At 38.2% G+C, this 16,176-nt stretch overlaps 1 protein-coding gene across 2 annotated transcripts in view; it reads left to right on the top strand.

Annotated features, from left to right (window-relative positions):
* Positions 1–16,176, top strand: part of STXBP6 (syntaxin binding protein 6) — a 141,123-nt gene that overhangs the window by 95,373 nt on the left and 29,574 nt on the right. Inside the window, exons 3-4 of one of the 2 annotated variants that reach the window (XM_054827905.1) lie at positions 6,146–6,276; positions 7,996–8,161. The exons of the other annotated variant lie outside the window; for it this stretch is intronic. Of the exons in view, the coding sequence (XP_054683880.1) occupies positions 6,146–6,276; positions 7,996–8,161 (297 nt within the window). The remainder of the gene's footprint in view (positions 1–6,145; positions 6,277–7,995; positions 8,162–16,176) is intronic. 2 annotated transcript variants of the gene reach the window in all.

Here is a 16,176-nt window from a genome sequence, read left to right as displayed (position 1 = left end):
GTGAGAATAGCAAATGAGGGTCAGTCCTCATAGATATCTTGTTGATGTTGTCTTTTCTTTGAGCCTTTGTACTTTATGACATTTGCAAGAAAGAAATCTGTCTTGGGTTTCCTGAAACTTCTGATGCATTTCCACAAGTTACTCGTGCTTTGTCCTCTGAATAGAAAAACTCAAACATGTTGTGGAATTGAGTAGCAATTGGTCAAAGAAAACAAAAAAGTCACTGTTGTTTTGACTGTTAGAAACCACAGATCGTCAGCCTAACTGGTAGTCACAGCTTACTCGGATTGTGTACCTGGCTATCAGGATTTTAGTCAATGAGCTTTTGCAAGTTTATGAAGTAGTTGTTTCCTTGGTGGCTGGGAGCGAAGGGACTTGTGGAATGAGAGTTAGATTTAATTGCACACAGAGAAGTCTGGAGGGAGAAGACAGCTTTTCAATATGTAACTCTGGAGAACTGGAAAGTATAAAGGAGTAATTATCTCTGTCACAGTCTGTTCATAACCTACTTTTTTTCCTTAAGAACCGGCTTGGAAAAAAATCGCATTTCTACCACAAATACTAATACATAATTGTATCTATTTCCTAATAAAATCTCTCTCTGATATTAAATAATATTTTTAATTAAAATGTGCTGCTGCTTTTAAATTTGCTCTTCTTATTCCGACTTAAAAGCTGTTTAGGAAACTCCTGGCTGTTTTTAGACTTAGTCTCACTGTGAAAAGAAGAGTTTTGCTTTAGGGCAATGTTTCTGCAAGAAGGTAGGAATGATTAAATTCTAGATACAGTGACCCCGAAATCACATCACACTGCCATGGTATTGAGTTCAACAACTTTTTCATCAGAGGTCTTTTTTTAAAAGGCTTTAGATTGTCTGAATGCAGTCTAAAGACCTTTTTCATCATTAATTATTAACAGCCAGTTTGACAAACTTTTCATCATTGGTTATTTGTGAGTTGGGGATGAGCATCTACTGCACAGGATTTGACATACAGATCGTTTGTACTGATCTAACATTAAATTGATGAATAGTTTTGGGTTGAACTACAGAGACAGGCAATGCCTTCAGTAGACTTCTGCAGGAGTGAGTCTCAGTCTGTCACTTTCACAAATGAAATAATTTCATAGATGACAGTAACTTTTTAAGTGGTCTTACTTCATTTGCACTATTTCCTTTCTTTTTTTTTCTCAAGAGCTAGTGACAAAACAGCAACAAAAGTTAAGGCTGCTTAATTTATTAATCTGTGCAGTACCCGGATAAAAAAAATTCATGTTATAATGTGAACACTTGCAACAGTCACTGCCTGCTTCAAGACTTTGTACTTTCTAATTTTTCCCTTCAGTAGTTATTTTAGTCATTCGGCACTTTAGAAATACACTGCAATATAACCAGAAACTTTGAGGCAATCATGCCATTTGTTGTAAGATTCCTAATTACCTAGAGTTTGAGTTTTAAAATACACAGATCCAAATCTAAAGAACATCCAAACCAAACAGAGATAGCCAGAATCAAGACTTCAACGACAGATGCTGCTTTTTCAATATGTTTTTCAAATCTGATAAATGTTCATAATATTGGTGGTTTAGAGCTTTCAGACTGTTTCTCAAGGCCAGGTATTTTGGGGTAGGTATTTAGGGAATTAACCATTTTTCATTATTTTATCTTTTGCATTCAAGTAAAGATACTTTAGAAGGCTGAAAAAAATAAAATATATTCTGGACTGCAGATGAGATGAAGTTGAACTGTGATTTTAGTCTCCCTTAGCTTTCTGTGTGAAGAGCTGTATTGATTTTCTGCTTAAGATGCTAGACATGCATGTGGTATTGGATTCTAGCTGAGGTCTGGAATTCAAATCCATTTGTTTCTGTGTGTTCCAAATGATGAGAACAGTGACTTTCCTGACTCTGTCACAGCACTCTCTAAAGCTAATTCTGATCTGAGTATTTCTGCCTCATATTCTCTGATCTCCTTTTTAAACAGAGTATTTCACTTTAATGTGTGCCTTTCAAACTCTAACAACCTCTTTGAAACTTAATACTATAACTTATTTTTATTTACCATGGAAAATGGTTAGTAATGTCTTCAATCCCAGAAGAAATAGTGCTGTTTCTGACTCAGCAACTTTTGGTTATATGTTAATCTAGCATTTACAAAAAAAAGCTCACAATGTCTTCCATCATATATTGCTGTAGCTGACTCCTCACACATTCCTTCTTACTTTGCCAATAACTGTATGTTCCTTTAAAAAATAAATAAAAATGTAAAAAGCTCTTTTATTTGCATCTGATGACACACAGAAATACCATATGGCCTACCATCTATTGATGGGTTCCAAATAAATGTGCTTCATCCACACTACTACAGCTTCGTATTTTGAAGGTATAATGTTAAGTTCTATTACAAAAAAAAAACAAAACCAAAAAAAACCAAGCAAAGCAAACAAAAAAACCCACCTAAAATTGAAGCATCACTTAAATATTGTCTTTTGTTTTATTAAGGTAGATAATGATTGTGGAAGATTTTAGCAAACACATCTGAATGACTTGTTAGAGAGGGAATGTGGCTAGGAGCATGTAATTGCTTCCAATTTTTTTCAGATTCAAGAAAAGACTTTTTACATGTTTGCAAGGTAACACCCACTCAGTAGTTTGTGTGGAAGTGCTCGAGTTTGCAGAGCAACATAATGAGCAGCTAGTGAGGATGGCTTCCCCAGCTGCCACAGGGTTTCGCAGAGTCATAACGACTGCCATACTTCTGTCAAGCTGTCATGGACTAAATGAAGGTTTTTTAAAGCACGTTTGGTGGGTTTGTGGGTAGCTGGTTTTTTGAATGTTCTAGAAATGCTAGCTTTTTCCTAAAATACCAAGACGTGAAAGGTGAAATGCAACTAGATCTGTTTGGCTGTGCGCAATGATTATGAGTGTGAGACCTAAAGGGAGAACTGTGGTTTTTCCAAGAGAGTCTCACCAGTGAACCTGAGACTGAATTTCTACTTAAGACAGATGAGATACCCAAGACCCTTACAAGCCCTTCTATAGAACAGGAGCCTGTCAGGCGCTCCCAGAATTACTGTGTGGTAGATGATATGGAAACAGTCTTCTAATCAAGATGTTTTTATAGTTGATCACTAATAGGCTTACAAGGTTTAGGCACTTAATGTGATCTTCTTTTGCTGAAGTACGGAGCACTAACAGCTCCAGTGGAAGACAAAGCTGCTGTTCATTGATTATTAAAAGTGCTGTATAGACAAGCGTGGAGAATTAGATTTTGGATATGTCAAATCAGCCAAACAATTTATGGAGATGTTGAGATTAGACATTCAGTGTTCACCTGTCGTATCTGTAAAATTTCATATTTTGACCTTGAAACGACATCATGTAGAAGCCTTCAGAGCAGTGGGAAGTTTACTGAATTAAAGTTGAAGGCTATACATCTTGTAATTGATTATCCATGAGATTCGGGGGCGGGGGGGGGGAGAAATAGTGTTTGACATAATTGTTCTGTCTAGTACTTCCTGGTTTTGAATGCTTTGTTTTGCAATGCTACTAGTGTTAATTCTGTATGTGGCTTATGTATAGTATACACAATTTTTTCTTTTCGATGAATGGCTCATTCATCAGTAGATTATTGCCTGTTTTGCATGGAAAGGGAATAATCCACAGACCATAAAACTTGAGCCACTGTTAGGTAGCCTTCTATTAGTACTGATTTGTAGAAAATATATGAAACTCGGTCCAGTGGAGTGCTGCAGAGTCTGCCCAAGTGATCACTGGGGTTGGCAAAAAAGATGCGAGTGAATATGAGAAAGGGTGAATTCAGAGAGGGTAGGGACATAAGTTTGCAGTCTTCCTGCCCATGTAATTTCTGAATTTGTTTCCCACTCAGTGGTGTGTAAACTTGGAATAAAAACAGAACCTGTACATACTATGTAAGTATAGATAGGATGCCTGTCATCTCTGCTTTATTGATATTGTTAGGTTTGGGTGCGTAGGCCATTGAGCAATCAATGAATGTTTAATACTAATCTGACTTCTTAGTAATATCTAGTCTTTGCATTTCAGTAGCTGTTCTGATCTAGTTTTGCTGCTACTTTTCTGATACTACGTTGATTTTCTCTATTCTGTACCATTTGATGTGCAACTCTGACTCGCGTATTGCACCAGTTTTGGTTCTCAGTGCTTCAGCTGCTGATTAAGAGACTTCTGGCAATCTGTTTATTACATTCTTATCAATAGTCTGGTCAAAATATTGAGTCTGTGCTTTCTATTCCAAAGTAACTTCTTAAAAACAATTATCCGCCATCTGGAATGTTATGTATCTGATTTTTAAAAACTTTTTTTTACCTTCTAAAATTTCCTTGGAAATGAATTTTCTGTTTATCAAATTAAGTTCTCCTAAGGGTGCTTGGACTTTCACATACACAGACACACACTGAACTGAAAATGTGTAAATGTGGCATACTGAAAAAAATGTTACGTATTAATCTGAATTTGCTGATCTATTCCAAAGTACATTTAACATCAAGACAACGATCTGTGCATTGGTAATTTTTTCATCCTAAGAAACAGTATTAACTTTTTAACTTTATGGAATGATGAGGTATTACAGGAATGTTTACTTACTGTATAACTGTGCCCCTGAGTGCAGAAGCATATGCAGCCTGCATCTTTGGAGTGGGAAGCCTGTTAGTTTTCCTGATTATTGGGGTAAAGGGGGTGCACAAAAAAAGCAATCTTTACCATTCAGGTCTTGAATATTTTAAAAGCCTTCTTTAACTGCCATCATCTAAAAGCAGAGAAAAGTGACTTTTCCAATAATGTTCTTTTTGGAGGACCATATGAATAAAAGGATTTTTTGGAAATAGATTTTAAGGAGAAAAATAAATGACACACCAGCTTTAGTAGATTGTGCAGTACAATGATTCTACAAATTATTTCTTCACAGAAAGTGGAAATGTGATTGGAAGTGACTTAACATACAGCAACAGATAAATAACATGCAAATAAAATACATGATATGACTATAGAAAGTGCCAAAACTGCTTATAAAATTTTCATGGAGGCTAAAAGTTATACTGAGAAAAAGAAAATTTGTTTAGAGAAAGAGTCTTAATACAAGGAGTCAATTTTCCTGCTGTTAAAAAGTTAGCTTTAATGTACTCTTTGAAAACCTGAGCTGGGTTAAAGATACACTAATTGAAGTGGTTTATATTGTTGGTTTTGGTTGGGTTTTTTTCAAAAGCACAGCTGTCTTGCATGACTGACTTTGCAGTTTTTAACATGTGTTTTGTTTATAACAAGTAAGATCATTCTTATTTATGGTTTTTATTTGTGGTTCCTAATATTTTTTGGGAGGTCAAGCAATCTTTAGTTCCTTAATTCTTATATTTTTCAGACTATTGTCTGATTTGGTAGGTTTACTTTCTCAATGTAGTAAGTGCATATACTGTAAGTAAATAAGTAAGTACATAATACATATATTTCAGTCTGACTGGAAATTGGAAATTGAATGTCATATGGCGGTGGTGTTATACAAGCATGACCTACATGTGACATGTTGTGAAAAGACTGGAGAAGCCTGTTTTTTCAATCAATCACCAGCATGAAAGTCAGTCTAAAATAGCAGTTGGTTTGTTGTTTTTTTTTAAAAAGGTATATAAATAGACTTATACTTACATGGAGGTGTCTTTTTTTTCTCTTTTTTTTTTTTTGGTGTTCTGTTGTCTAAAATCATGAGAAAGAAATGCATAAGAGTCTGGGTATGAGGAACCTCTACTAATTAGCGTGGGGAAAAAAGAACAGTAAGGTGGTTGTAAGAATGCAGGTGGAAAGACCTTCATTTTAGTTCTGTTTTTACATGGTGTTGGCAACTTAAGCTGATAATGGCAAAAATATATCCATTCTTGAGTAGTATAATGCTTGCTTGGCATTGTACCATCATTCTGACAATAAGGAATGTGCTTTTTCAGTATGTTATCTGGGAAAGGGAAAGCGTTCTGCTGTCAGAATCAGTGACATGTATTTGCTTTGTGGGGCATTATAGTAAATACACCAGCAAACCAGCTACTGGTACAGTGAGCTAATCAGCACGCTCCTGAAACATTAAGTCCATTTCAGTTCTATGTTTTTTCTTTTATATGTTCAGTGACAAACAAGAAACCAGCTCAAGCGTCTATTACGAAGGTGAAGCAATTTGAAGGCTCTACGTCTTTTGTGAGGAGAACGCAGTGGATGCTTGAGCAGCTTCGCCAGGTCAATGGTATAGACCCTAATCGGGTGAGTTTTAGAAAATGAAAACTGAGCTTTTTTTATAACTGATTTACGAATCAGGCATTCTTTCACTATTCAAAAGGCATCTGGAAAGATAAGATGCAGGTTTAAGTGCAAATTCTCAAAAAAGAAATAACTCAGTAGAATATATGAAATAGATTTTAATGGGAAAGATGGGAGGAAGCCAAAGCTCATAATCATTTGGGGTTTTTTCTTCCTGTCTCTCCCTACTTTTCTTGCTGCTTCTCTCTCTTCTTTGTAAAGATAAAAACAAGAGCCTTGTTTGCCTTGTCTTCAGATATAAGTCTCTTGGGGTCCGTTTTGGCATGCAGCTGTGTTGTAAGATAGAGCAGTAAGTAGAAGCAAGGACAGGAGAGGTTACTGAGGTTCAAGTTTGTGAAATACTGTAAACCTTGTGTTTTTTCTCAGATCCTTCTACATTTCTTATCTTTTCCTACAAAGGCTGGTGAGGCAGCTTAGTTGCCAATGGCACATGAATGCTGATATAAACACAACAAACAAACCAACCCTCCACGACATAGGTCTGGAATTCCTTTGATGTGGAATATACAGCCCACCTTGAGCTGTCTCAAGACAAAGTTGTACTAACATGTAATAAGCTTGTGAATACAAATCCTCATTAGTAAACCAGCAGAATTGGAAGTTGGAAATGTGGCTCATACTATGTGATCACAAAGTGATTGTACAACAAAATATGTTTGTGAGCAACCCCCTTGGTTTGTCAAAGCTGTGCTGTGATCAGCCACCTAAGCATCTTAGCAATGGTGCACCAAATTCTGTTACTACCCAGTACAGTCTTCTGTACAAAAAAAGGCAGCCCTTAGGCCACTGCCCTATGAAATGCAAGGGGTGGAATTATATTTTCTCTGGGTAAAGAGACAATGAAAATGAGAGCAGTGACAGCAATAGATAAGGGATATGAGTTTTAGGCCCTTTCCCAGCATCTGCTATGCAGCTATGTAAATAACAGATACTTCAGATACTCTCAGAATGAAAGTCCTATCAAGTTCTTAATCTTAGATATGTTCCTTTCAAACTTGTCTTCCTGTGATTCCTAGTGTCATCAATTCAAAACAGCATTTACTAGATTAGATTACAAAATTATTTTTAGCAAATATTTCTAAATATATAGCAATACTTCTTCAATTTCTTTTGGCAGTTGATGCACAGTATAGAGCTGGGCTTTGATGTTGTTCCAGAAATGCTCTTTTGTTCATGTTATCCAGAGCCCTAAGCAACACTTAATGATAATACATTAAATACAATAACTAGCACTTGCTATTTGTTTTCCTTCTTTGGTTGAGCATTGAGAGCAAAACCACCTCTTCGATAGTGTAGTATGAAAGTAGAGTTTTGTGCTGAGAGGCACAAATCCTTGTGTAATATAGAAGACATAAGTAACTATATGTCTGTAGATAACAAGGATTTCTTATGAGATTCCAACTCTTAATTTTTGTTTTAAGGTATTTTTGTCATAGCTGATTAATCCTCATTAAAAATACCTGCATGGAAAAAAAAAAACTTCCTGCATTTTTTTTTTTTTGCATCCAAAAACATGCAAAGAAAAATAATCCCAGGATGGTCTTGTTTTGCGTGACCTTTCTGCTTTTTCCAACATAATAGCTTTTAAAAAGTAATAGCTCTATATCTTTCTCCAAATCATTTATAAAACTGGAATAATTGTAGCGTGTCTTTTTCTTCTAGGATTCCCCAGAATTTGATTTACTGTTTGAAAATGCTTTTGACCAATGGGTAGCAAGCACAGCTTCAGAAAAATGCACATTCTTTCAGGTTTTACATCACACTTGTCAGCGATACCTTACAGATAAGAAGCCAGAATTTATCAACTGCCAATCTAAAATTATGGCAGGTAAGTCAATCGCAGCTGGAGTACTTTGTACAGTTGGACATGAAATGATTTGCATGTGAGTTACTCTCCGTTGCAGCCTAGTTACATCTTGAAATCATGGGTCTGAATATGCTGACTTCACAGTAGCAAACTTCTAGGCTTCAGCATTTCTCCATCAAGCACCACTTCACTGTTCTGCTGTCTTTGTTTCCCTAGTCTTCAGTTCTAGAGACAGCATCCCCTACCCACCTTGTGAGAAGTTGTTCTCCTCCTTTTTAGCAACCTTGATTTCGATTTGTCTCTCTACTTTTGTTCGTTCAGAAACATTTCTGGTTGGCCTGAAACATTGCCCTCTAAAAGTCTATTCTGCATTGCCATTTCCCCACAAGTCTGTTTAAAAAGTGGTTATTACTAAACTTCCCATGGTTTTTTTGGAATTTACTTTGATCTTGACAGAAATCAGTTAGTTTAGAGTTTTGTTGTGTTTCATAAATTACATATTTTAAGGTGAATTTCCAGGATTAAGCTAAAAAAGTCTGCTTAGGTAAAAAAAAGCCTGGTTAAAATGTGAAATTGGTATTTACCATCCACTTCCCAAGCAACAAAAAACTACTTGTGGGGGAGGATTTTCACATATTTCACAAGTACTCTTTAGGAAAAACAATTTTAGTTGTTCCCTTAGACTGAAACTTCTGAAAATAGTCTCCTTTTTGTCTGCTCTAAAACAGAACACTTAAAAACTCTTATACCTCCCATGTTCACAGCTGGAATAAAAAATTGGTTTTCTCAATGAGTCTCCTAACACTTCATGTCTCCAAACTGTAAAAGAGAAGTGCAAGCTGGCTTGGGGTTTTGTTTAGTTGTTTTTTCTTCCCCCCAGTAGACATCAGTTATAAATATGGAGACCCTTACTCAGTTCTTTCTGTTAATTCTCCTCTCTCATAAATCTAGAATATGTTCCTGTACACTATTATCAGAACTATACTTTGCAGCCACCTTTATATGCTCTTTATTCTGGCTGTTGTTTTTGTCTTGCATTCCTTTTCTCTAAAGCACCAAAGGTAAAGTTGAGCAAGAGGGAAATCATCTCCAGTTTGGTGTTTACATTTTGGCTTCTGACACTGAGACTACCACTAACTTCAAGGTCATAAGTCATAACTATTCTGTCAATCATCCTTTTCTTTTAGTATCTTCTCAAACTAAGAAAAAAGGCACAAAACTTTCTTGTAAACTTCCTCTCTTGTTTTTTCCCCCTTCACATTAATAGGATTTCCTTTGTTTTCTTTTTGGTGTGGTGGAGGAGGGAGGTGCAGTTTCTGTACTGATGGGAGAAGATATCCTCTACAATTTTTCCAGTTCATATGGAAGAAATGTCCTATCAAGCCTTTGTCATCTGTTGCTAACGATGCTCACTTCCGTCCTTCCTGCTAATAAATCAGTGTTAATAAACCAGCATACATTACAGACTCCAAAATTATTCTCGTAAGCTTGACCTGTCCAAAATTGAGTTCCTGATTCAGCTGACCCAAATATTAACTTTTATCTTAAACAAAACAAAACAAATTACCACTGAGATTCATAAGCTTCTGCTTGATTTTTACTTTTTTAACACACACTAGACCCTCTGATGTCCCATGAAGCATACCCATATTCTCTCTATTACAAATTCATAGCTAAAATAGGCTGCTTCCACCGTCCTCCCATACCACGTGGTAACTGTTTCCATATTCCTTGCCTGTCATAGTGAGCGTGCACAGACACAGTCTGTGCGTGTACACACACAGTACAGACTGTGGATTCAGTACAGAGCCAGGGACTAATAAATCTCCTTGTGGATACAGTGCTTCTGCTGTTCTTCACGCTGTCAACTTTCTTCTCACACTGGGTTACAAACTCCCTGTGGATAAGTTTTAAATTTGACAGAAGCTATAATAACTGTAAACCAAGTAGTAGTTGACCCTAAATTCCAGTGCCCTTCTGTGTGTCTGCCTCATTGACCAACAGGATGTCTATCAAAAATTGAGGAGAAAAAAAAAAGTCCTCATTAGCACATAAGCTATATCAATTATTATAAAAGACAATGCAATTATATAATTGGAAATTGTAATATGTAAGATGAAATACTCTGTTTAAACATCTGCTGTTCCTTTAAATATTCAGATCGATATTCTTAATGCAATGCTAGGTTTTCTACAGTATTACTATATCTATACTATAATTACAAGCTTTATTGGTGTGTTCATAAATACAGACAAATTCTTACTCAGTTCCAAAAGTATTGTTCTAGCACCCATGCTGATACTTCTTGAAAATACAGATAATGAATTATGAAAAATAGATGAAATTAGCTTTTCAAACTAAATTTTTTTTTGAGTTGTGGAAAAATTCTTGAGTTTGCTATGTTTTTCAGCATATTTCCTAATGTTCCAGTATACATGGGAAATATATTTCAGTAATCTTTTCATTGTCTTCAGAAGCTTTTGCTTTATATTTAAATGTATTACAGTGTATTTATTTAGTGGAGGCATGCTTCTTCCACTGGTTAAAAATAAATGAACACTTATCACAGAACTTTGAAATACCTTTCAATTAAAGGCAAGCCTCCTTAGTAGTATGTAATACTGTGAAATTAGTTCAGTCACCAGGTTATGTTAGATGGTCTGTTACTCTGAGGCAAATGGAGTAATTAAGTGACCAGAAGCAGCACCTTTCATTGACTTTAGAAGCTGTTCTGTGAGTTGGTAGTTGGCTGGCTCAGACACTGGGGAAATACCTACAGTTCTGCTAGTCCTCGTTTGAAGCCCAGGGGTGGGCCAACTGCATGTCAGAACCCACGTAGTCTGAAACCTGCAGTATCAGAGGTTTTTATGGAAAGTACAGTGGAGTGTGTTGTGGATCTCAAATTCATCCTGACTGGAAAAAGTAGGGTTCAAATGCAGCCAAGCAAACCAAAGAACATATACCTGAAGATATATCTTGAAATTAATTAAATTCAGTTCAGAATTTGCAGCTTAGGCTTTATTTTTGTTGGTTTGGGGTTTTTTTCCTGCAAGTTAGCCAAAGCAGTATATTCAAACAATTCTTAAACTTTAGTGCAACCATATTATGCATGCAGCATGTCACTTCATCCCCTCTACCAAGGTAGCCTTTGTGGTTTAGGTTATATTCTTTTGAACTTTCTGGGGGATGTTCAATGTAATACTCTTTTTGGATGGTTAGTCAGTTTAACTTCTAATACCCTACAAATATTTTTTTAATAAACTGTTAGAATACATACACACACATATATATGCTTATGTATGTACTGATATGGATGCGCATATCATATATGTAATGTGTATCTTGTAACTAATGCATATTTTAAAAAAAAACAAACAAAAAAATGCCACCAAAGAACACTCCTCCCAAGTGCAACTGAAGATGAAAGAACTTAAAGGGTTCGTTTACAAACTTACTTATCCTATTGAGCCTTATTCCTTCCTAAAGGATAGGAGTGAAGAAAGTGAAATTCATGCTGTTCCTGTTTCTGCAGGAAGTGCTTGACAGCTTAGCCATAAGTAAATATAGGTGTCCCTGTGGAACCCTCTTCATTGCCTTCCACCTTTTACCTCTCATACACACACACTTCCCCTATGGGTCAGAGCCCTGCCCCAGTTCTTCTTTTCCAGAACCATTTTTTGTTTCATTTTCATTTGAGTATCATGTAAGGATACAGTCTGTAGAGTTAAATAGGCTAAAGTGTTTCTGTAACTTGATTAATGACATTAGTAATTACATCAATAATGAGAACTGATTAAAGGTGTGGGTGTTAATTCTGAGAACAAAGAACAAATTCAAATTTGGGAAGACTGTAACAAAATTCCTCCCACTGGTATCTTGTACTAAACATTTCAAGTTTGTCTTTTGTTTAGAAGAGACCCCTCCATAGCTTACGTGCATTCTGGATGTTATTTTGGAGAGGAAAGGCAAAGCAGGCATTTTGGGTAGAGGGGTTTTTGACTGAAGTAGGAAATACTTTCCATTTTTGTATATTTCTAAAATACAGGTTCTGATACTGGAATGTGTCTAATTTGGAGCCTCTTTGTGTTAATTGTTATTCAATGGCCAATCAGATTGTACTGCTTTTACAGCAGTAATGTAAAAAACAAAGTTGGAGGTGAGTGGTGTGCAGAAATTTTGTCATCTACAGGTTCTGTTCATTAGAACAACTTAGTTCTTGACATAATATTAGGCTGACACTGAGGATGAATTTGACTGTTTTCTGGATAGAACCCTGTGATACAACATTTGAAGCTCTTCAAAGATTAATTCTTATTTATAAGAATAAACAGTTGCTGCCACCTTTAGATACATATTAAAAATGCATAATTCTTGGAAAGGAGCAAGACCTCAGGTTGAAGGAAGATAGATCTTGCTATTTTTTTCTTTTAAGCTTTGTCCTATGTCAGTGCTTCGGTTTTAACAGTCATTCTGCTGAATTAATTAAAATATTCTTAGAAGCCCAAAGTAATGACATCTTTGCCTCTGTAACCTTTTCGCAAGGACATCTGGCAGGAGTTATTAATGGATCTTTCTTTTTCTCCTCCAAGAATATATTGCTAGTTGGAGAACGGTAATGAGTACTTCTTTTTTTATAAGCTATTGACTCATCTTAGCTTACCACATTTCAGATCTAGTGAGCATATAGTGGTGTGTTTACCTTATTGTGCAACATTAATGACTAAAGCAGATGAACAAAATCTTGCTGTTCGAATTAGGATGGGAAGACAGACAATTGTTCCTCCTCCTTCCTGTCAAATCACGAAACTCTTTCAGCGTGACCATCCAGCCAATTCCTTATCCACTGAGCAGTCCATCTGTCAAATCCATGCCTCTCCAATTTAGAGGCAAGGATGTTGTGTGGGACATCATCAAATGCTTTGCACAAGTTCGGGTGGATGACATCAGTTGCACTTCCCTTATCCACCAATGCTGTAACCCTGTCATAGAAGGCCACCAAATTTGTTGGGCATGATTTGCCCTTAGTGAAGCCATGCTGGCTGTCACCCATCACCTCCTTATTTTCCATATGCCTGAGCATAGTTTCCAGGAGGATCTGCTCCATGATCTTGCTGGGCAGAGGTGAGACTGACCAGCTTGTAGTTCCCCAGGTCTTTCTTTTTTCCCTTTTTAAAAATGAGGGTTATGTTTCCCCTTTTCCAGTCAGTGGGAACTTCACTGAAGTTGCCATGACTTCTCAAATATGATGGATAGTGGCATGGCGACTTCAACTGCTGGTTCCCTCAGGACCCACAGATGCATCTCGTCAGGGCCTGTGGACTTTTGCATCTTCAGGCTTCTTAGATGGTCTCAAACCTGATCTTCTCCTACAGTGGGCAGTTCTTCACTCTCCCAGTCCCTGCCTTTGCCTTCTGCGACTTGGGTGGAGTGGCTAGAGCACTTGCCAGTGAAGGAAGACTGAGGCAAAGAAGTCGTTGACTACCTCAGCCTTCTCCATATATCCCAGGTAACCAGGTGTCTTGTTTCCTTCTGGAGGGGGCCCACATTTTCCCTAGTCTTCCTTTTATCAGTGATGTACCTATAGAAGCTTTTCTTGTTGCCCTTGATGTCCCTGGCCAGATTTAATTCTATCAGGGCTTTAGCTTTTCTAACCTGACCCCTGGCTGCTTGGACAATTTCTCTGTATTCCTCCAAGGTTACCTGCCCTTGCTTCCACCCTCTGTAGGCTTCCTTTTTTTGCTTGACTTTGCCCAGGTGCTCCTTGTTCATCCATACAGGCCTCTGGGCATTTTTGCCTGACTTTTTCTTTGTTGGGATGCATCGCTCCTGAGCTTGGAGGACGTGATCCTTGAATCTAGCCAGCTATCTTGGGCCCCTCTTCCTTCCAGGGCTTTGTCCCATGGTATTCTACCAAGAAAATACCTGAAGAAGCCAGAGTCTGCTGTCTTGAAGTCCAGAGTAGTGAGCTTGCTGTGTGCCCTCCTTATTGCCCTAAGGATCTTCAACTCCACCAGTTCATGGTCAGTGCAGCCAAGGCAGTGTTGATGGGGGAAGGGAACCTCAATCCATCCCATTCCTACCAGTTTGGTGCCAGTGCCAGCAATAGATGCCCAGAGCTGGGAGAAGGATCACAGGTCAGCAGGAGAGCACCTGAAGGGCAGCACAAAGGAATTCCAGCCACTCCAGCCAGTCAGTCAGCTTCATCGGGGCCCAACTGAAATGCCTCTATGCCAACACATGTGGCATGGGGAATAAACAAGAGGAGTTAGAAACGTGCATGCGCCTGCAGGGCTATGATCTTACTGGCATCACAGAGACTCAGTGGGATGGCTCCTATGACTACAGTGTTCATGTATTGGGTCTGGCTGAGGTGGAGTTAATTTTCCCCATAGCATCCCCCACAGTGCTGTGCTGGTGTTGGTAACACACCAGGGTTTTGGCTCCTGCTGAGCAGTGCTGGCACAGCACCGAGGCTGGCTCTCCAACATTCCCCCACCCCCCTCACCAGTAGGCTGGGGGTGGGTAAGATCTTGGGAGGGGACACAGCCAGGATGGCTGACCCAAACTGACCAAAGGGGTATTCCATACCATATGACGTCTGCTCAGCAATAAAAAGCTGAGAGAAAGGAGGAGGAAGTAGGGTATTTGTTATTTACAACGTTTGTCTTATGGAGCAACTGGTACACATACTGAAGCCCTGCTTCCCGGGAAGCATCCGGACATCGCCTGCTGATGGGAAGTAGAGAATAAATCTTTTGGGTTTTTTCTTTGCTTCTCCACATGGCCTTTTGCTTTTGCTCTATTAAACTGCCTTTATCTTAACCCACGAGGTGTTTTTTTCCATCTTATTTTCTCCCCTCCCTGCCCTGCTGAGGAGGGGAGTGATAGAGTGGCCTGGTGAGCACCTGGCATCCAGTCAAGGTCAACCCACCACAGTTGGAATGGAAGGATACAGGCTCTTTAGGAAGGACAGGCAGGGGAGATGAGGAGGCAGTGTCACCCTCTATGTCAATGACGAGCTGGAGTGTGCGGAGCTCTGCCTGGGGATAGGTGAGGAGTCAACCGAGAGCTTATGGGTCAGAGTTAAAGAGGGGGCAGGGACCAGTGACACTACAGTGGGGGTCTGCTACAGGCCACCTGACGAGGAGGACTGAGCAGATGAGGCCCTCTGTAGACAGACATAAAAGCAGCCTCACATTGCAAGTCCTGATCCTCATGGGGGACTTCAACCACCCTGATGTCTGTTGGATGGACAACACAGTGGAGCATAAGCAGTCCAGGGGGTTCCTGGAATATGTTAATGATAACTTCCTTCTCCAAGTGACAGAGGAGCCAAACGAGGAGAAGCATTGTGCTGGACCTTGTTTTCACCAACAAGGAGGGGCTGGTGGGGAATGTGAAGCTGATACTTTTTGGTTTCAACTTACCTGATAGCCACTGAAAAAAGTGTGTAATTGAACATATTCTTACAGAGTTTCACTTGTAAATTAATTCTGATGCTAATGAATTTGAACAAAAGAAATATGTACCATGCTATTTTGGCAGTGTTTTGCCATTTTGAAATTACCAATCAGATGAATCTTAGCAATGCTTCCAAGCAGGAACAAGAAATTTTTTGCATTTGACGAAGTTACTTCCGGCCAATGTATACCAAATACTCAGTTGTTTGCTTTAGAGAAATTAAAGGCCAGTGTCAGTCTAGAGACTGAAATATTAGAAATACATTTTCTGCTGCCAAAAACCATTTCAGGTGCTTGCTTTTATGCTCTGCATGTTCACATCAAGATTAATTCTGCTTTACCATTTTTTTATTTAACTGGATGGATTTTAGTTATCTTAAGCATAAAAGCCATGTGTTGAGATCAGAATGGATAAGAATAGTTGAGTGCTTGTTCCACAGAAATATTGCATATAATCAGAGCTCTAAATTAGCTTTCTAAAATGGGAATCTTGGGCAAAAAGAACATTACGTTCTTGTAAAATCTGTAGGGGTACATAAAATGAGAAAGGACATATATCATTATAAAGGTTGGTTC

Source organism: Grus americana, chromosome 5 (genome assembly GCF_028858705.1).
Source record: "Grus americana isolate bGruAme1 chromosome 5, bGruAme1.mat, whole genome shotgun sequence".
Taxonomy (NCBI): Eukaryota; Metazoa; Chordata; class Aves; order Gruiformes; family Gruidae; genus Grus; species Grus americana.
The sequence above is the reverse complement of the archived record's forward strand: the minus strand, read 5'-3'. Positions and strand labels throughout refer to the sequence as shown.